Below are 20934 nucleotides of genomic sequence, written 5' to 3' on the forward strand. Positions count from 1 at the left end.
AATTGTGAGAGAGGAGATGAAAGTGAAATGAGTGTCACTGAGCTCTGCCTTCAGTAAAGGGCCTGCATTATTTCAATAGAGAAGAATTGTAATAATTTTTTTAAAAGCCAATTCTGTTTGCTCTGTTTAGCATAAAATTGTGTTATGAAACCAGTGGAAAAGGTTTTAATCCAATCTGCAAGAATTTTACTGTGCTGAGGTGCAGCCAGAAGGGGGGAGTGTAGGCCAAGCTCTGTGGGAGCAGGAGCAGCCTGGCTGAGGGGTCTGACCTGGAAGCTGGAGTGCAGCACTGGGATGATAAACACAGGGAACTGTGGGTTGGTGCTCCCTGCAGGGCTGTAGCTGCTCTGTGTCCCAGCTGCTGCTGGGCTGTCCCTGGCAGCTGACCCAGAGGCATGCTCCTGTTTGTTTGTTTTGCTGCCCTTGGAATTGAAATATTGATTCCAGATGTGTTTAGACCAGGATTAAAGAGCCTGCTTGAGCTCACACAGAGCTGCTGTTTGCTGTACTGCCTGGACTCTTGGTGCTCATTCATTATCTGGCTGAGCTTGAAGTACCTCTTAGAGGAGCTTGTGGAACAGAGCAGCAAAATGCACACTTGTTGTTTGCTAGGATTGGGTATTGGGCAGGAATTGTTCCCTGGAGGGTGGGCAGGGCTGGCACAGGGTGCCCAGAGCAGCTCCTGCCCCTGGATCCCTGGCAGTGTCCCAGGCCAGGCTGGACAGGGCTGGGAGCAGCTGGGACAGTGGGAGGTGTCCCTGCCATGGCAGGGGTGGCACTGGGTGGGCTTTGGGGTCCTTTCCAACCCAGAGCCACGTGTGACTCTGTGTCTCTGTGATTCTGGGGTGTTCTAGGGAATGCTCCCACTGGGAAAATCATTAAGGGCCAACCCTTGAAGCAGTAAGTGGAAGTCTAAGGAAACATCCCATTTCTGCAGTGGTTAAGGATAATTGGCAGTGTCTTTGCTTTTTCTCTGGGTTGCCAGATCTCTGTTCCCCTGGTAGCTGAGGATGCTGAAAGCCTGTGGAAGGTTGGTCTGACTGATCCAAGTGTCAGAGCTTGTTTATTGGCTCCCTTGAACACACCTAGGCTGAGGACTACATGGCTTTGCCAGCATCCTTCCAGGAGCATTTGTGCTTGTTTTCTGCTTCCTGACACTCTGAGGACCCCCAAGCTCCTCTGCAGAGGGAGTGAGGAGCTCTGTGGGGCTGTGATGCCAGTGGCTCCTCAGCAGCAGGGAGAGGAGGTGCTTAAAGGGCTGCAGACCTGTGCTCAGGGCTCTGGCTGCACCTGCAGTGCCTCTGGAGGAGGTTGTAGACAGACAGTGAACCATGGTGGCTTAGGGCTGGCCTTTGTTCTTCTGACTTGTAAAGGAATTGTTTTGTGTAACTTTGCTGCAAATTGCTCCAGTATCAGGGTACTAAGAGTGGTGAGTGTGCTGTTCCTTTCCAAGGGCACTCTGGATAAAGTGAGGTGCCATCTTTGAACCTGAGGTCTGTACAGAAACATTCAACAGAAACGGTGATAAAGCATTAAATTAAGGATACCTCTATGAGGGTGATCCAGTGGGAAGGGCCAGCCTGTCTTGTCTAAGGCAGTCCTGCCTCATCCTACTGGAGCTCAGCACAGGAATCAGAAAGCACTGGCAGCAGGGCTAACATGGGCTTTGACAAAGTTCTTTGTCAAAGTTTCTTAAGAAGGAATCAAAACAGAGATTTGTGGGAGAAAAGGTCCTTGCATGAGTCAGTGAGGGATGAAGGGGAAGGAGGAAATAGCTGCTGTCAGTGGAGTTCAGTGGGAATCTCTGCTGGGCCTTTGCTAATCATTGTAATTACTGAATAAGCTGGAAAAAGCTGGAGCAAGGAGGTGCCCAGGCTGGCTCTGATGAGCTCAGTGACTGAGGCAGGAGGTGGCAGAGGGATTGAGTCCAAAGAGCTGTAAATGATGTGTGGGGGGAGGAAGAGCTCCCCTGAGCTCTGCTGGCTGTGGTGGGCCCAGATCCTGGGCAGGAGCAGGGCAGTGCTGCACCCATCCCTTGCAGTGTGGGCCTGTTGTCAGGAGCTGTTAAACGTGGCTGCTACCAGAGATCACATCTATAACCACAGAGGGGTGTGAGCAAAGCAGAGTGTCCATCATTCTGTGCCTGTGTTGAAGGTACAGCCCAGCTGCAGCACCTGCAGCCCCATTTCCCATCAGGGGCTGTGGGGGGAAGGGGGAGGACAGAGAGGAGCAGGGGTTCAATGTGGAGCTGCTGCTGCACAAGGAGGAGCAGCTGGGGACTGGGAAAGGCAGGATTGAGGAGGATGCAGGACAAACCTTTTGTCTCCCCAGGTGGCCTGGAAAGGGTGGATACTGGTCCTGGCAGCAGCCATGTGAGCTGGGTGCTGGGGTTAGGTGGGTCCAGGGGCAGCTGGGTGAATTTGTGGCAGAGAAATCTCCTGTGGATTCTTCAGCACATAGAACAACACCTGGGCAGGTGGAAGGCTGGGAATCATTCTCCAAGCTGGCTCTCTGGTGGCCTGTCCTTGTGTCCTTGTCACAGTGTGTCCTTCCTGGCCAGCGTTTGGAATTGAGCACAGAGTGCATGGGGTGGGTCTGGCCTGCAGAGCTGTTCTGGGGTCTGTGCCTGTGTGTGCTCAGCTTGCTGGGCTGGGTCTGAACCCATTGCTTGGTTTTGCAGGTAAATCAAAGACCAAGGAGAACCGGCAGTCAATCATCAACCCCGACTGGAATTTTGAGAAAATGGGCATTGGAGGCCTGGATAAAGAATTCTCAGATATTTTCAGAAGAGCTTTTGCCTCCCGAGTTTTCCCACCTGAAATTGTGGAGCAGATGGGTGAGTATAGCCTGGAGAAGAGTGGCTGGGGCACAGGGTGCAGGGCTGTCCCTGGTGTGAGGGCTGCACACAGCAGTTTCTGGGGGATCCAACAGAGCCTCTTCTTCCCCTGGGCATCCCAAATGTACTTTGGACTCTTGTTGTGTGGCTGGGGAAGGGAGACAAACCCAACACAAACACTCAGCCCTGCATATGGAATGTCTGAAGGGATGACACACGTGGTTTAGCTGGATACTGTTCTGGTGGAGCTTGAAACTGGGGCTCTGAGCAGCCTGCTCTGGTGGCAGGTGTCCCTGCCCATGGCAGGGCTTGGAATGAGATGGGCTTTGAGGTCTCCTCCAAGCCAAACCATTCCATGGTTCTGTGAAACCCTCTCTCCTTCAATGCTTCATTTATCCGTGGCAAGTGACACTGCTCCTGCTCCTGACTGCCTGGCCATGATCTGTCCATACAGCTCAGAGGAAATTCTGTCTTAATGCTCCTGCCATAATCTCTTTTACATCCCAGTTCTCCTGGCAGCTGCACCATGAGCCTGTCCTCCCCCAGCCTGAGCCCAGTAAACCCAGCATGGGCTGTGAGTTCTGCTGGTCAGGTTTGAAATGCTGGGGAGGATGCACAGACCATGGCACGTCCTGGAGTCTGAAATAAAAGCACAAATTCTAAATATAACTTCTCTTTTTGGGTCAAGGGAAGGAAAGGCAGTCCCAGTACTTGGTAAACATGTGCTGGCAGGCAGATAAATGGTGCAAGGTTTAGTTTTTAGTAAGCAGTGTGCAGCTGCAGGTGTCTGGTTCTGTCACAGAACGTGGCTGGGGATGTTCTGGCTGCTCCTTGTTCTTGGAATATAATCTCTGTGGGTTCATATTTGATCTTGCAATCCATAGCTGTATATTTCTGTGTATGTTTATGTTTCTGATCCACCTTCCCTCTCCCCACAAATGAAGCAATCAAGATTTTGATTACAAAACAGATTTCCATCAGGAGATACATCCTGTTTGTGTGGGGGTGTGTGGAGCTTCCAGTGCCTGTGGAATTGATGCAAAGTAAACTTCCCTGGGATGTGCCTTCAGCCTCTTCCTGGGGATTTGGGCACGTTTGGAGGAGCTGTGCAGAAACCCCAGGGCTGGCTCCAGTTCTCTCTCTCTCTCCTGCCTTTTAACTCCTGTCAGTCTGAGAGCTCAGGCCTTTGGGGGATGCTCTTGGGTCTCATGGGTCTTGTGGCTGTGAGCAAGATACAACTTCTCTGCTTCTGCTTGAGAACATAACATGCTTACATTTGTTAGATATTTAACTGCTCTGCAGAGATGGTGCTGGCTGTGGGAGAACAGCTTTTACCCAGAGGCACTGGTGTCCAGCTCAGCACTGAGCTGGCACTCAGCCTCCTGTACTTGAAATATTTTTACCTTTTGAAGCAATTATTGTGTGCATTTGTGAAGGTCTTCCCATGGAGCCAGGCTGGGAGGCTGGGACTGTTCAGCCTGGAGAAGAGAAGGCTCTGGGAAGATCCTAGAGCCCCTTCCAGTGCCTAAAGGAGGCTTATAAAGCAGGAGAGTGATTTTTTACATGGACAGAATCCCTGGCAGTGTCCCAGGCCAGGCTGGACAGGGCTTGGAGCAGCCTGGGAGGTGTCCCTGCCATGGCAGGGGTGGCACTGAGGGGCTTTGAGATTCCTTCCAACCCAAACCATTCTGATTCTCTGATTCTGTGGCTGCAGTACAGAGTCCTTGGTGGGACCACATGTAAAGGTAGAAGATAATTGGTGTTGTTTAATAAAAGAAGACAAAGGTTCTGTAAAGGACCATTGGTATTTGGATTACCCTGGGCAATGAATTAAAGGTGTGCCCCATTAAATTACATGAAATACAAATTCCCTTACTGTGCATGTTTACACCCAAGCTGCACAAAGAGACATTTTTCAGGGAAGAAGTTGGGCTGGGAGCAGAGCTCCTGAGCTTTGATTAACCCCAGGGCTAAAGAGCTTATCTGAAATTTGAAAAAACAAAAACTTTCTGACATTCATTTTCTTTGCCTTAGTTATAACTTGCTCTTAACTATATTTCAGATCTGAAATGTCAGTGTGACAGCTGTTCACCTTTGTGAATAATTTATTGGGAAAGGAAAAGAAGGAATTTGCCTGCTCCCTGGTGCTGCAGTTCTCACCCAGTTGTGTTCTTTGCCCAGTGCTCCCAGACTGCAGCTTCCATGCCAAATGCAATAAATATTTCTGTTCATAACTACAGAGAGGCTCTATAGACCCTTCCAGCATTACTTGCAATTTGTGTGTGGTTTATCTAACTTCCAAGGAATGTTCTGGGTTTGGAGCACATAAATCAATGTTAGTTACCCATATCATCCAAGGGGGAAATACTGCTCTGGTGGTACAAGCCTTGGTTTATCCAAGAGCAGAAATGTTAGATCAGCCCCAGCTGGGCACTCACCCTGCCTGAGCTCCCTCCTGGCCTGGAAGGATCAGTTTGCTTTTCCCATCTGTGGATGTCCCAGCCCTGCTCTGGTGGCTTTGGGCTTGCATGACTGTAGGGAGCAAAAAATACTATTAATAAAGACAGTTTATAGGGTCAGTATTGAGCTAAATCAGCTCCCTGGCTGGTGGGATGTGGCAGAATCCCAGAATGGTTTGGGTTGGGTTGGGAGGGACCTTACAGCCCACCCAGTGCCTCCCCTGCCATGGCAGGGACACCTCCCACTGTCCCAGCTGCTCCAGCCCTGTCCAGCCTGGCCTGGGCACTGCCATGGATCCAGGACTGCTGCTCTGGGCACCCTGTGCCAGCCCTGCCCACCCTGCCAGGCAAGACTGACTGGTGCTTGTCTCCTGATAATCTTGTGGCTGCCAAATGGAATGAAATCCTTACCTGGATGGGGTTTGAGGAAGATATCTGGAAACATTTGGGTGCCTCGCTCATAGGAGTGAGGAAGGAGCTTCCCACCTGGGGGCACTGCTGGAGGGAGGTGACAGTCAGGTTGTCCCTGAGGGACAGCCCAACACAGCCCTGCTTCCAGGGAATCCTCCTGCATGTCTGTGGCATCCACTCATGGTAAAGCTGTGTCACTCTGTGGTGAAGGGAGTCTGGCTTTGGTTACTGTGCTGCAGTTCAGAGCATCCTCCTGCTTCAGCTAAAGCTCCTCTGTGCATTTGACAAATGTTGTGTTTTCTTCCCATCCATGGTAAATGCTGGTTTTCTGCTGAGACTTAAATCCAGCTCATTCACCAGCTTGTGCTCTTGCCTAGAACAGTGGTCTCTCTTTTTGTTGTTTTTTCTTTTCCCCTGACTCCAACAGATATTTAGCCACTTGTAACAACATTTTTGATGTTTGGTGCCTGGAGCTGTAACTTGCAACAAAACTGTAAAGTCCCTTCTCAGACTTGAAAACAAAACACTTGTTTTGTTTTTGTTTTGTTCTGTTTTGTTCTGTTTTGTTTTGTGCTGGCCCTCTTTTCCTTATTTAAGAACACTCTGGTGTCCCCAAGATTTGAAACAGAGTCTTGACTTGCAGCAGGGAAGGAATTTCTCTGACTCCTGTGGCACATTAATTGTTGTAGAGGCCTCAAAGACCAAATTCTATGTGGACATGTTGTTATGGTTTAATAACAGATACAGAAATGTTTGGTGTTACAGAGAGTGAAACAGAATTTCCCCATCCTCTCCTGCTGCCACCAATGAGCTAAATCAGACTTTGGAAGGTGGTTTCTGTTTCCTGGGAACCATCTTAACCTGTGCTCTTGACCTGCCCTCTCAGGACCAGTTGGTCTCAGAGCTCTGTAGTTTTGAAGTCCAGCTCATGCTGGAGAAGTGAAGCATGAACAGAACACAAGGGGAACATGGAAATGAGCAGAAACTTGGGTTATTTTCTTCCTCAGATTCTGTCTGAAGTGGAGGCTTGTCTGTTAAGCTGCCTTAAAAATTAATGCATTAATGTTCTCAAGGTACTCAGATACTGTACAAGAAGAATAATGATGGAAAGGTTCTCACCCAGTATTCTGAAAATAGGGTAATTTTAATTGTAAATCAGTGCCAGGGATGTCTGACCTTAGCTGGGTGCTGGGAATGCCAGGCCCTGCTGGGCAGTGTGTCCCAGGGCTGGGCTCTGTCTCTGCAGCATTCTCCAGGCCAGCTCTGGGATTCTGAGGCCATTTCTCATAATCTCTACATCACCCACCATTATTTCTCCTCCCTTGGCTTCCCTTCCCTGCTCAGGACTGTGGTGCCCTACCCAGGACATGGATCCATTCTGGATCACCAGGTTCTGGCTGGGCCTGGGCAGAATCCCAAAAAATGATATTTTTTTTTTTGTTCTGCAACATGCAGTTCATTATTCCTTCCCAACTTGTGCATCAGGTTACATAGATTTGAGATGGATTTAATCCTGCCTACCAGTGTGTTTGTGCCTCTTGGCTGTGCAGTGTGCAGATTTAATTGGAGCATTCTGTTCTGTTTCTTCTCCCAGGCACCACATGCCACTAAATTCAGGATGGATCATTTCTCACTGTGCTTTAAAGTTTGTGGGGTTTAATCTACTTTTCATCCACCTCTCTCTTCATTCAGCCTGTGCTTTTCCTGCATGTCTAGGAGGATGTGTAACAACTATTCATATCTTTAGGGAAGTCTAAATGTCCCTCTCTTGCTCTCTCTGTTTCCTCAAACCCTCTGTGTGGGACCCCCATGTTTTTTTGGATGGAAATTGTCTCAGACTGGCCTAATAAAGTTGTTCTGGCTACTTTAGTCTTGTTTTCTTTGACCTACTTAAAAAGACATTGTCTCAGAATTTTCCAGGCATCAGGTTAGTGCCAGGTCTGAACCACACAGTCAGAACACAGCTGAGGCTGAAGGGACCTCTCAGTTTAGTCCAACCCCACAATTCCCTTTTCCCTTTATAACATCAGGGATGACATTCACCATCTCCCCTCTGGTTTCTCACCTGCCCTGTTCAGGTTCTCACTGACTTTGAGATGATTTCACCCACTCTGAGTTCCCAGGGTGAAGTTCATGTCCAAGTGATCTGCCAGTATCCAACACTTGTGGGCTCTTGTGTCCCTTGCTCTTTTTCTGCTTCTGTTTCCTGTTCCTGCCCATTTGTCACTTTTATTAATAGCTGTCACATAGAATGTTGAGTCTCTACTGGTGTAAAAAAGTGTTTAACAGCTTGAACTCAGCATTTGCTGATGTTAACTCTTCTTCCCTGCTGAGAATGGACCAGTGCTTTCTTGCTCTTCTCCCCCAAATGGGATTTACCACAAAGTGCTCTGCCCACCTGGATCCAGGGCCAGCCAGGCTGATCTGGCACTGAGCTCTTCCTTTGGAGGGAACAGTGAAGGAATCCCTGACATCTGTCTCTTGGCTCTCCTTCTCAAAAGCAGAGATTGACTCAGGTATCCCCAGGGGTGGGGAAGAAAGTGAAGAAGCTGATGTGTGACTGGTTCATGTGTTGGATTGCTAATGCAGCCTTTGTATCAAAAGGGATCAGTGCAACTGGAAAAGCTTTGGAGGAGGCATCAGGGTGGGGGGACAGGAAAGCTTCTGGACACAGAGGGAACTGACTGGGAGGACTTCAGTCCTGGGAGGGGTATGAGCCAGGGGGCTCAAATTCTGCCCAGTCACCAAAGAAAATGATTCCCTTTTAGCACAGGGAATGTGGCAGGTGGTTTGGAGGGAGGGGAAGGGGCTTTACACCAAACCTGCAGCAAGGAACTTCTGCATGTCTGGCCAGAGCCATCATGGGTACTGCAGGGCTTTGCTCCTGCTGCAAGTGCTGCAGGGGTGTGGGTTGGTGGCATCACCATGGTCTACCATCTCCATTTTGTCCCCAGCTGGGAGCCCTGAGCTGTCCCCGTGCCCCTGGGGTGTCTGTAGATGTTCTCAAGGCTGGAAGTGCTCACCAGGCATTCCCCAATCCCAGTGTGCTGGCTTCCAGCTGGATCCTGGCAAGCAGGGAATGCTGTGGGGTTTCTGTTACTGGCATCTAGGTGGGATGGGGCTGTGAACATCCTGGCTGTGCTCAGAAGCTGCCTCTGGAATTAGGGATGTTTCTGCAGCTCTGCTGAGAGACATTTGCTCTTTGCTACTGTGCTTGGTTTTGTTTGTTTATACTATAACCAAAATCCCTTCTCCTGATTGTCCTGATTCTGTTTTTGTAGCCAAAGGCATTCTGTTGGAAGTGTCTCTCAAGCTGATTTATTTTCATTTCTAGCACATTCCCTCAGAAATGGACAAATGCCCTTGTCATAAATCTCATTATTGCCTCCTGATAGATGTGTGCACTCAACTCCTCAGAGCCAGTGGCATGTGGTGAGGAATCAGTTTCCAAAGGTCCATGGAGAACTTTACTTTGTCTTCTCTTTCCAGTGGCAAAGAATTTCATAAATCAAAACTCTGGCTATTGAGAAAAATTCTAGTTCAGGTGTGGCCCTTTCCCTGCCCCAGCTTTGAATTCAAAGCAGACACCAGTTCCTTCAGTCCTGCTCCCTGTTGGATTGTCAGTCCATGGGAAGATTAACAGGAGCCTGGAGTAACTCTGGGCTTACAGCATGAGAGGAGAGGGAAATTCCACCCAGCTCTGCTTTTGGGGAAATTTTGCCTGTGTGGCAGGTGAAGTCTGGGAGCCCTGAACTTCCTGTAACCTGCCCCAAGATGAATGTGCAGAGATAAACATCTCCCTGCTGGGCTGGGCCTTTCCATCCATGCCGGTTCCTGGTGGTGCATCTGTGATCCAACCACACCAGAATGCTTTGATTTTAATTGAAAGGGGAATTACACTCCCAAGTAGAAAATCCCTGTTTTACTAAATCAGTTCTTCTGATCTCTCCAATAAATTGAAGAGGGAGAATTGAGCAAATAAACTTTATCTTGTCTTTGGGCAGGTGATGTTCTGGGTCAAAACAGAGTTTGGCTTCTATTGGTAACACCAGTAACTCTCCCATTCTCAGAAGTTTTTATGAATTTTCCCTCATATTTTGTTTCCCATATTTGTGTGTTTGAGTTCCTGTTAATGTCCCTATTCAGCCTCTTAACTGTCATTGAATGGCATGATTTAAGGATCAGGTTACAGCAATGACCTTTGTTTGGAGCTCATCAGATGATGAGCTGAACTGGTTGGAGATGTCTGCACAGCTGTAATTTGTGCTTAGAAAGATTCTCATAACAGTATTGACATTTGGGCCACACTGGTGAAATCAGCAGAGGGGAGATAAACTTAATCAAAATTCCTGTGTGGTGCAGAGGATCCCACTGTGATTTGAGAGGTAACATTTGTGATTTGTCATCACCTGTCTATTTTAATAAAGTCCTACTTGTCCTTAAAACTTTGATTTTAGCCAGGTGAACGTGGCTGTACAGGGAAATGTCTGCTGGAATCACTCGTGGCAGCTTTTTTTTGAAGAGGAACTAATTGCTTTGGGTCCTGGAATGTTCTGCCACCTGACTCAGACCCTGCTCTCAATGTTGCCCATTCAGTGGCTACCAAATCTTGCAGCAGGTGGTCAGTGATGGGCTCAGGGAGGGGGAGGATGGATTGTCCAGCAGGGGCTGAGCTCATTGGGTAAGCTGGGAATTGTCTCAGGGAGCCTGCTGGGCTCAGAGCTGGAATTGTCTGAGGAGGAGACTCAGGACCCAAGGGAACAGCTGGAGCTGGGCCAGGGGAGGTTTAGGCTGGATCTCAAAGAAGGTTCTTCCCTCCTCCAGAGGGTTTGGGTACTGCCCAGGCTGCCCAGGGAATGGTCCCAGCCCCAGGGCTGCCAGAGCTGCAGGGATGGACAGGGTGGGATTGCTGGGGAGTCTGTGCAGGGCAGGGGTGGGATGGATGATCCTTGGGGATCCCTTCCTATTCAGAGTATTCCAGGATTCCTTTTCCCTTTTCCCTTTTCCCTTTTCCCTTTTCCCTTTTCCCTTTTCCCTTTTCCCTTTTCCCTTTTCCCTTTTCCCTTTTCCCTTTCCATTTTCCCTTTTCTTTTCCCTTTTCCCTTAAACAGGGAGAAGATGGACATTCTAGGAGGTTTCTAAGCAGATTTGTCCAAGCCAGTTTGTGGTTTGTGTTCCACTCTCAGTGGTAGATGAGATTCTGGGTGTGGGGCTCAGGCTGAGCCCTCTGCTGTGCCCGAGGCAGCTCATGCAGACAGGGGAATGTTTGTGCTTTCCAAGAAGTTCAGATTTTTTGGGCAGTGGAAGAGAAGCTTCTGGGGGATATAACTCAGTTGTGCTCCTTCTAGTAGAGAGACTGGGAGTTGCAGGAATCCCAGAATCATTAAGATTGGAAAAGACTTCCAAGACCAAGGAGTCCAACCTGTGTCTGATCTCCACCTGTCCCCAGCCCAGAGCATGGAGAGCCACATCTGGGCATTCCTTGGGCACCTCCAGGGTCCCCCAGGGATGGGGATCCAAACCTCCCTGGGCAGTTCCAATCCCTGCCCACCCTTTCCATGGGGACATTCCTGCTGTGCCCACCCTGAGCCTGCCCTGCCCAGCCTGAGCTGTTCCCTCTGCTCCTGTCCCTGTTCCTGGAGCACAGCCCGACCCCCCTCACTGCCCCTCCTGTCAGGAGCTGTGCAGAGCCCAAGGCTCCCCCTGAGCCTCCTTTTCTCCAGGCTGAGCCCCCCCAGCTGCCTCAGACACTTCTCATAGGACTTAGAAGAAAACCAGAAGAACAAACCAGGCTCAGACTGTTGGTGTTGGTGTTGTGAACACCCTGGCACAGCCACTCCCTGTGGTACCACAGCCCTGCCTTGCTGGGTGGGAACAGAGCCCTGACCTGCCAGGGCCCTTGGTGGCCTCTGTAGCCCCTTGGTGGCCCCATGCTGGGGCCCAGGAGCTGTTGGAGCATTGCTGTGCTGGTGTTTCCCTGCAGAGATCGTGTCAGCACTGTCCTGCCTGGTGCTGTTTGGTGACAGAGGAGATCCTGTTCCCCCATGGAAACAATGCCCTCGTGACAAGGATTTGACAGGAAGAGCTTTTAATTTATCTGTGCCTCACTCCCTCCCTGTGAAATTTGTCTTCACTGCCAGTTTATATTGTTTATGCTGTTGGCTCACAGATGCCTCAGTGCTGACTCATGAGTTCTTAGCCACAGCTCTTGATTTCTGAAGTGAATTTTTTATCTGCAGAGCAGCCCAGCAGGATCTCTCATCTTTATTGCTGGGCTTACCCAGGGCAGCACTGCTGCTGTCTGGGGTTTGGGGGGGATCAGCTGTGCTCATGGCAGTGTCCTCCTGGACCTTCACTGCAGTGACTGAACAGCCAGAGACAGGGGAGGGAGCCTGTGGGGTTACAGGAATTAAGTTCTATTGAGCAGTTATTGAAATCAATTCTTTATTGCCATAACCTTCAGGAGTAAATGAAATCACTGCAGGGTTGGGAAGGCAATAAGGGATAAGTGTTTGTCCTTTGCAGGCAGAGTTGAGGTCTGAGCAGCCCTGAGGGCTCTGTGGGATGGGGTGGGGTTACCATGGGGCTGAGAGAAGCCAGGAGGGAAATCATGCTGGGGGTGACACACAGCTCCATGTGCTCAGGCTCCTTGGGGCTGGCAGAGCTGAGCTCAAGTCCCTCAGTCTGAGCTTGGGCCATCAGTTTGCTGCTTTTTTGGGTTTGCTTTTAATGTGCATCCTTGAGCACTGCAGGGCTCTTGTTGGGTGGGTCACATTCTTGAAGAAGTCAATTCACAAGAATGGAATAAAAAATAGATTTTCATATATTCATTAAAAAATGGAAAAACCCCTCTGAGTCCCAGCATTCCCCCAGCACTCCTGAGGCCCCACTAGCCCATGTCCCCTCTGTCCCCTGAGGCTTTCCCTGACCCTGGACACTGGTTCAGAGACTGCTGCTGGTACAGGATCTCTGCCTCCTGCTGCAGGGTTTTCCAGCTTCCAGCAGCTTCCAGGCCAAAGGTTTCATCTCATGCAGTCACTTTTCCTCCTGGCCACATCTGCTGTGAGTGCTGAGAGTCTCCTTAAAGGAACAAACCAGAGCTGGTGGGCAGGGGCTGGTCCCACAGCCTCTCCTGGCACAGGGTGAGCAGGGCACACACAGGCAAGTTTGGGCATAAGGATGTTGAGCATTTTGTTAAAATGTGTGGGCTCACAAGATGTATATCCACAATTCCACAAATCCTTCAGGGAAACTCTTCTTGTTCCCAGCTGCAGCCTCTCCCAGGAGCCTGTGTGCCTGTCACTGACTGGGATGTGTCCAGCCTCAGCTTGCAGCAATTGCATCCTCTCTTTCCCTACAGGAGAGAATTTAAATCCTCTTACACAGTGTCCAAAGTCCTGTTTGAACAAATTGGAGTATTTCTGGTCTCATTGCAGGTTTTTGGGCTGATGGTTATAGTGGTTCTTGGAAGTTTTTTTCAGTTTTTTCAGTATTTATTCTATGAAATTCTAGCCAGAATTGGATGTGTGATATGGGACTCACCAAAGCCCAGGACAGGAGTAAAAAGTTTGGTGTTATCACATGATATTCCTCATTTTTTCTTTCAAGAATCTGAGTGTGTCTGACCTGTGTCTGCTTTGCTTGGTGTGCAGGATGTAAAAAGGATTATCTGCAGCCCCTCTCTACCTGGCAATGAGCAGCATCCCTGATAGCATAAGGGTTAAAATGTTTCTAAAATCATGGGAATTTTGTACAATAGATTCAGGGGGTGGAAAGAAAGGTTGGGGCTGGTAGGCCTGGAAAGGGGAACTGGGCCCTGGGAACGAATGTTGAGCTTTGTCTGCACCTGCATAATCATCATATGATAAATAATATGATTGATTGCTTGGTAATTGAATGGAATTATTGTTTAATAGTAATGAGAAACGATATAATCATAACAAGAATCATGAAAAGGATGTTTGGGGGATCCTGATGAAAATTCCAAGAATACATGCTTGGATAAGTTCAGTGTATACAATAGAACAATATGGGTTTAATAATTAATATACAACTATATAACAAAAACATGTCCATCTGGAATCCATGTCAGAGTCAGATTTGGGTTTGTACCCCTGATTCCCAGAGCACCTGCAGATAACCATCCTGTGATTGTGTGTTTCCACTATGACATGTCCCAGCTTTCCCAGGGGCTCTGTGGTGCTGAGTGCTCCTGTCCAGGAGTTACAGCTGGGTGTGCCTGGTGGATGGAGAGCACTGCAGCTGTTCTAGAGGCTGGCATGACACCCATCAGCTGGGTTTGAATCTTGGGTTTGCACTTCTGGGGCAGAGGCACAGAGCAGAGCTGGGGCCCATCTCTGCCATGTCCAGTGCTCTGTCCCTGTCCCTGAGCCTGTGGCTGTCCCTGTGCCTGTCCCTGTGCCTGTCCCTGTCTCTGTGGCCATCCCTGAGCCTGTGGCTGTCCCTGCAGGCTGCAAGCACGTGAAGGGCATCCTGCTGTACGGGCCCCCGGGCTGCGGCAAGACGCTGATGGCGCGGCAGATCGGCAAGATGCTGAATGCCAGGGAGCCCAAGGTGGTCAACGGGCCCGAGATCCTCAACAAGTACGTGGGAGAGTCCGAGGCCAACATCAGGAAGCTGTTTGCTGATGCAGAGGAGGAGCAGAGGAGGGTAAGGACACACAGGAGTGGCAATGACCAGCTCTGGGATCTGCAAATTGCTGCTGCATTAAAGCACAGTCACTGCCTGGCCTGGGCTTGTGGTTACTCTGGTGGGTATTGGTGTCCTGCAGCCTCACACACCCTCAGGGGTGAAAACAGCCTTGGCAGCTGGAAAGGGACTGTGCTGAGATTCCAGCACAGTTATTGGGAGTAACATAGCAGTGCCCACCCTGCTTGCTTTCATGTGCTCTCACCTGCTCCTTAAAACTCAGAACTCACATTGTACAAATTTCCTTCTTTTTATTTGGTGGGAGAGATGTAATTGAATCTGTTTGGATTTTTTTTACTAAATTAAGCTGGCACATAAGCTTTTCAGGTTTTTAGCTTGCAGGCATATTGGTATGTTATAGCATAATATATAACAATATATATATAATATATATATAATATATAACAATATAACACTTGAAGTGTTATGTTCAATACATGTTTAATTTTTCTCAGCAGAAAACTAATGGATAAAATAATGTCTTGAGACTAGAAATTTTTGAAACTGGAAGTGGAGATAAAGATTCTGTTTTTTTTCCAGAGATGTTTTTTAATCCATTGCTTTAGCTGGCTTTCAAAACCCCAGTCTTTAGTTTCATGGTGTAAGTACTCCTTTCATGTGTGCTATGGTAATTTTTCTTTGCTGTGGATCACTTGATCTTGATAAATTTTCTGGTAAAGAAAATCAAATGTCAGGCTAGTCACAGTTAAATACAGGGAAGCCTTTTCAGAAGTCATTAGCAAATGATCCCTTAATTTTATTCAGCTCAGAAGACACAGATTTTGGTGGTGACTTGAAATAATTTAATTTCTTCAGCAAGAGGTTTATTAGTCAGTCAATCAGCTCTGTGTGGTAGCACAGGCCCACGTGAGCAATCTCCTGCTCCCTGGTGGTTGCAGTATCTCTGGGAGCTGCTTTCCCTTGGCAATAACACACCTGTTAAAATACCACTGGATATTGGCTGCAGGGGCTGGGCCTGATGACAGCTGGGAGATTAAAAAGGTCTCCAAAAGGTTGGCATTGTGCTGCCTGTGTCTGGGGCAGATTGCCAGGCCAGCACATTCACCCAGTGATAACATGGTCTGCACTGGCCACAAAAGATGTTTTAGAGGTGGAATTTGAAGGGAAAAGCTTCATAATGCAGTCACAAAAAGTATCCTGTTCTCTTAGCAGCTGCAACTGCCTCACCCCTGAGTGAACCTGGAAATGGCAGTTCTGGGTCTGGCTGCACAGAGAGACTGGGCTCCTTCAAAATGTTATCAACAGAGTTTCTCTGGCAAGCTGTGCATTTACTGACTTCAGTCCAGCCTGGGTGTTCCACCCTGGTGCATCCCTCCCTCCCTCCACAGCCCAGCCTGTTCCCTGTCCCTGGTACCAAGTGCTGGGAGCCTTGAGCTGTGTGTTCCTTTGCCAAAGCTCTTCCTTGAAACCTGTGTAGCTGCCAAGTCCTGAGTTTGGGGAGAGCCCCCTGCTGTGGAGATGGGCAGGATGTGCCCCTGGGAAGGGCTGAGATACACACACATGGTGCTGAGCACAGGGATTGCAGTGCTGTGTGTGGCTGAGCTTGGTGCAAGGTGCTGTTGATTTTGGATTGCTCTCAGCATCAGACTGGTGACATTCCTGACACATCCTCTCTCCCACAGCTTGGAGCCAACAGTGGGGTGCACATCATCATTTTTGATGAGATTGATGCCATCTGCAAGCAGAGGGGCAGCATGGCTGGCAGCACTGGCGTGCATGACACCGTGGTGAACCAGCTGCTCTCCAAAATCGATGGTGTGGAGCAGCTCAACAACATCCTGGTCATTGGTATGTGAGCTGCCTGAGGTGCTGGGGGCTGGGTGAGCTCTGCTCTTGCTCACTGCAGGGCTGCTGAGGGACCATCAGCAGCAGGTTGAAAGGGAGGTGCTGCTGTGACTGGCAGATATTGCTGCTTACAGCAATTCCCTTCTTTAGTTTTTGATAAGGAGGGTTTCACACTTTAGGGAAAGCTGCAAGGGTTGATGGAATTGATGGATCAGCCTGTGGGGCTGTGCTTGTGCTGCTGCAGGAGCCCTGCAGGTGCTCCAGGAGGACAGGCACATCCAGCCACAAGCACAGCTTTGATCCCTGGTGCCCTGGCTGTCCCTCAGGGCATTTCCCAGCATTCCAGAAGATGAGTGTCTGTCTTTTGGGACTCTGAGTATCTCCCTAGCTCTATGGGCTGGAACCCACTCAGGAAGCTCAGATAACAGTTTTGTTTTTCACTTTGACTTTAGGAATGACCAACAGACCTGACCTGATTGATGAGGCCCTGCTGAGGCCGGGGAGGCTGGAGGTGAAGATGGAGATTGGTAAGCACACTGCAGGTCCCAGTTCCTCAGCTCCATGAACCCACAGCAGCAAAGCAAATACAGATCATGATGTGAACAATCCCCAGGAACTGAACTCCCTGCAGCTCCCTCCAGAATTGAGATTAAATCAGACCAGTGAAATACCACTTTATCCCTGCAGATAAACTTGATCTCAGTTTCTGCCCAGCAGAGTGGGCAGGGATGGGCAGGCAGGACCCTGAATCTCTTGTGTGAAGGAAAGGAGGCAGTAATGGTACTAGGTCATTCCTGGGTGGGAATTGCAGGAAGGCCAGGCAGGAGCAGTGGGTGAACTAAAGGTGGGCCAAGAACTTGGTTTGCCATTTCACCTGGCAACTGGAAAAGCAGCTGTCTGTCAGTTACTGAAAAGGGACCTTTGTGCACATCTGCCTCACCTATTAGGGTGATATTCCCTATTAGGGAGTATCTGATCATGCAGGCTTTATTAAGAAAGTAAGCCCAGATCATCTTAGATACATGAGAGCTAATCACTGACTTTGCATTTGAGATCAGAATTTGGTCAGTGAAGATGATGGTGCAGCCCAAAGGGTGCCTGGCCTGGGGGCTCAGTGCTGAGGTAACGATTCACTGAAGGAAGATGGGACAGAGAACAGCCTGGGATGGGTGAAAAGCTCAGTGATCCTGGAATAAATGGTCAGGTGACAAGGGCTGAATGCTCCTGGGAGCTGTACATGTTGTAAAATATCTTTTCCCATCCCCTCAGCACAAACACTTGTCAGTGCAAGTATCAGATCAGAGCAGAGGCTGGAAGGGGCTGAGCTCAGTGGGGCTCAGGGTGATGTGACAGGTTACACTTCCAAGGGAAGGATGCTCTGTACCAGCCACTGTGTGCTTCAGGAGGGACTTGCTGAGGTGCAGGCTGGGAAATGATCACCTCAGCTGATGAAAAGGAACATTTTATAGCAGTGATGTGGGCCTTATGGAGAGGGAGGTCAAGGCTCTGGATTTTGGGAGAAACTTTAAGTAGATTCAGTAATTAATGGATGTGCCCCCCTGGGAAAGGGCACTCAAGGGACAGAGGAGCAGAACAGATTTTACTGGGGCCTATAGTGACAGGGTGAGGAGCAGAGAATTTTAATGGACAGAGGACAGGGTCAGATGGGATAAAAGGGAGAAATCTGTTATGGAGAGGATGCTGAGGCCCTGGCACAGGGTGCCCAGAGCAGCTCCTGCCCCTGGATCCCTGGCAGTGCCCCAGGCCAGGCTGGACAGGGCTGGAGCAGCTGGGACAGTGGGAGGTGTCCCTGCCATGGCAGGGGTGGCACTGGGTGGGTTTAAGGTCCCTTCCAACCCAAACCACTCCATGATAATTGCAAGGTGGGAGCTGGGTTGGTGGGAGGGATGCCAGGGGACTGACCAGATTGTCATTGCTGGTGTGGAAATCTGAGAGCAACCCACCTGGAGGAACCCTGAGGAGAGAAACTCAACCTTGTGCTTTTCTCTCTGCTTTGGTGGGGACACTGCTCACTTTGCCAGTGAATGGAACTGAATGTTCTCAGTGAACAGCAGCATCAAATACCTCATTGTGAGCAAAGTGCTCATGGTGGGAAGGTCTTGGAAGGGAGGGGTGCAGAGGGGAGACCAGGGGTTGGAAGGGAAGGGTGCAGAGGGGATGGCAGGGGTTGGAAGGGAAGGGTGCAGAGGGGATGGCAGGGGTTGGAAGGGAAGGGTGCAGAGGGGATGGCAGGGGTTGGAAGGGAGGGTGCAGAGGGGATGGCAGGGGTTGCAGTGCTGGGCTCAGAGCTTTGGGTGTGTCTGTCCCCCATGCCAGGCCTGCCAGATGAGAAGGGCAGATTCCAGATCTTGCACATCCACACAGTGAGGATGAGGGAGCACCAGCTGCTGGCTGAGGATGTGGACATTGCAGAGCTGGCAGTGGAGACCAAAAACTTCAGTGGTGCTGAGCTGGAGGGTTTGGTTCGAGCTGCTCAGTCCACTGCCATGAACAGACACATAAAGGTCAGTCCTGTCATCTCCTCCTATGGCAAAAAAGGGAAAATGATTGCTCTGGAATATTGAATGTGACCTCTCAGTGTACCTCAGGAGATGAAAGTCATGTGGGCACCACCTTTTCCCTGTGCTTTTCCTTCATTCTGAGTTCCCTCTTCCCTCTCCTGCCCTCCAAGTGCTTCTTGCCCAGCTTGATGGGGTGGAAAGGGTGGTTTGTGAGGAAGTTTTGATAAAAACTGAAAGTCTTGAGCACAGTTTGCTGTTTGTCCTGTTTGGACACAGGAGACAAAGTGGGAATTAGAGCAGCCATTTATGGAGAGGCTGTGCTGGAGCCTGTGCTGCTCAGTGTGTTCCTAAATGTTCTGTGAGGAGGGGGAGGTTACAATCTCAGAGCTGCTTTAGGGGCATAAAGACAAAGGTCACCAGTGGGGATCTCCTGGGGGCATTTGAAATGTCACTGCACAAGATGCCAGTGAATTTTGGATGTGCACTGGGAGAGAGACTTCTCCCAGGGATGGGGACTGCCCTGGCCATCACCTGGGGTCAAATTCTTGGAGCTGGAATGGTCTGGAAATCCCAGCTCAGTCACTGTCTTTGAAAACAGCAAAAGTGGGGCTGTGGTTCCATCGTGGATAAAATCCCTGCTGTGCTTGGATTGTGCTGGAATCAGGGCATGGAATGGAGCAGGGGTCAGAGGTTCAGGGGGGTTTTCTTTAGGAAAATCATTAAACTAGGATTCATCAGCCTGAAGAAAGCATGGTGGAGAGTTATGGAGTGTGAGAGTGCTGGGATCAGGGAATGGGGGTGGCTGTTCAGTGTTCAGGGGCAGAGCAGCAGAGATGTGCTCCAGCCTGGAAGGACATCCTTTGCTGCAAGTCCTGGCTGAATTCAGAGGGCTTTGTACAAAATCTTCCATTGCAAATGGCATGGTGTGTGAGCTCACCCCCATCCCTGATTCATGCACCCTTCCCACTCCCTCTGCTCCCTGGGGACCCTTCCCTGCCTGGGGGTCAGGGTGTGTGCAGCAGGGAGCTCAGGCCCCTCCTGGCAGGGTGTGAAGGCAGATGCAAAGCTCAGGATTCAGAGGTGTTGAAACAGGAGATGATGAGGTGGTGAGGAAGGAGCTTGAGGCACAGCCCCTGCTGCCCTGGACTGGGGCAGCTCCTGCACATCAACCCCACAGCACAGGGCTGCTGTTCTGTAAAAATCTGCTCAGTCTCAAATTGAGGAGCAAATCACACTTCCATTTAAGTCAGGAATCATTTGCTGCTCAGACATTTTTATCTCCTGGGAGTGCTCTTTCTAAAGGAAAAATTACTCTTCCTGCTAATTAGTCCTTGTATAACTATAATACTTGACAAGTTGTTTCATATAGCAAAAAAAGCACAAACATCATCACTTTCTCATTTTCTTGTGCTCTGTCTCAAAAAAAAACCAAAAAAAACCCAGCACTTCTGGATTCTTCCTTTTGCAGGCAAAACATTTTCCTTAAATAATTAATTTTGCTTATAGTTGATGTTTTCTCAGTGCTTGAGTTTTGGGTGAGTTTGGGGAGCGTTGGTGTTTTGATCTATTCCCTGTTGTGCCAAGAAATCATGTGGGAAAAGGGGAGATGGCAATGTGCAAATGTGAAAGAGCAGTCCCCTCCTCTGGGGTGGTTTGTGATCCTCATCTCAGTAATGTATGGATGTGTTTTCCACATGGGAAGTGGCCACGTGTTGTTTTGCTTTTCTAACACTCTGACACAGTAATTTTGGGTAATATTCTTTATTCTGAAGTTGCTTTTAGCTAAATGATGCAGTAAAGTACTTTATTCTTTCCTACAAGTACTGAAAATTTAAAATATACATCATAGGCCTGACCTAGTTTTCAGAAGCACCTGTGAGAAGCAAGAGCACAAATGGAAAATAAAGGGGCATTGTCTCCTGAATCATTTAAACTCTTGTGATTCTCTCAAAGTGTGTGTGTGAAAAATTAAGACATGAACTCATTAAAGGCTGGGGAGGCAAGAGCCCCCTGGTTTTAAGTGTAGATACAACTCTAGGAATATATTGAGTGTTTCAGGTACCTTCACCTCCCTCTGCACCTGGACTAAAGATCCCCTGTGGTTGTGCTTGGTGAGTGTGTTTGGGAGAAGGGACTCTGATTTCAGCCATCCTCTGGCTGTGTGTCTGGCACAGGAGGATTGGCCAGCCTG

General features: G+C 49.3%; 1 protein-coding gene across 2 annotated transcripts in view; it reads left to right on the forward strand.

The window, feature by feature from the left end:
• The window catches only part of NSF (N-ethylmaleimide sensitive factor, vesicle fusing ATPase), a 73278-nt gene that overhangs the window by 30002 nt on the left and 22342 nt on the right, over window positions 1–20934 (forward strand). For both annotated transcript variants that reach the window (XM_056512338.1, XM_056512337.1), the window contains exons 8-12: window positions 2681–2836; window positions 14177–14376; window positions 16059–16224; window positions 16674–16748; window positions 18559–18746. In XM_056512338.1, the coding sequence (XP_056368313.1) occupies window positions 2681–2836; window positions 14177–14376; window positions 16059–16224; window positions 16674–16748; window positions 18559–18746 (785 nt within the window). The remainder of the gene's footprint in view (window positions 1–2680; window positions 2837–14176; window positions 14377–16058; window positions 16225–16673; window positions 16749–18558; window positions 18747–20934) is intronic.

The sequence above is a fragment of the Oenanthe melanoleuca genome, chromosome 27 (assembly GCF_029582105.1).
Source record: "Oenanthe melanoleuca isolate GR-GAL-2019-014 chromosome 27, OMel1.0, whole genome shotgun sequence".
Classification (NCBI taxonomy): domain Eukaryota; kingdom Metazoa; phylum Chordata; class Aves; order Passeriformes; family Muscicapidae; genus Oenanthe; species Oenanthe melanoleuca.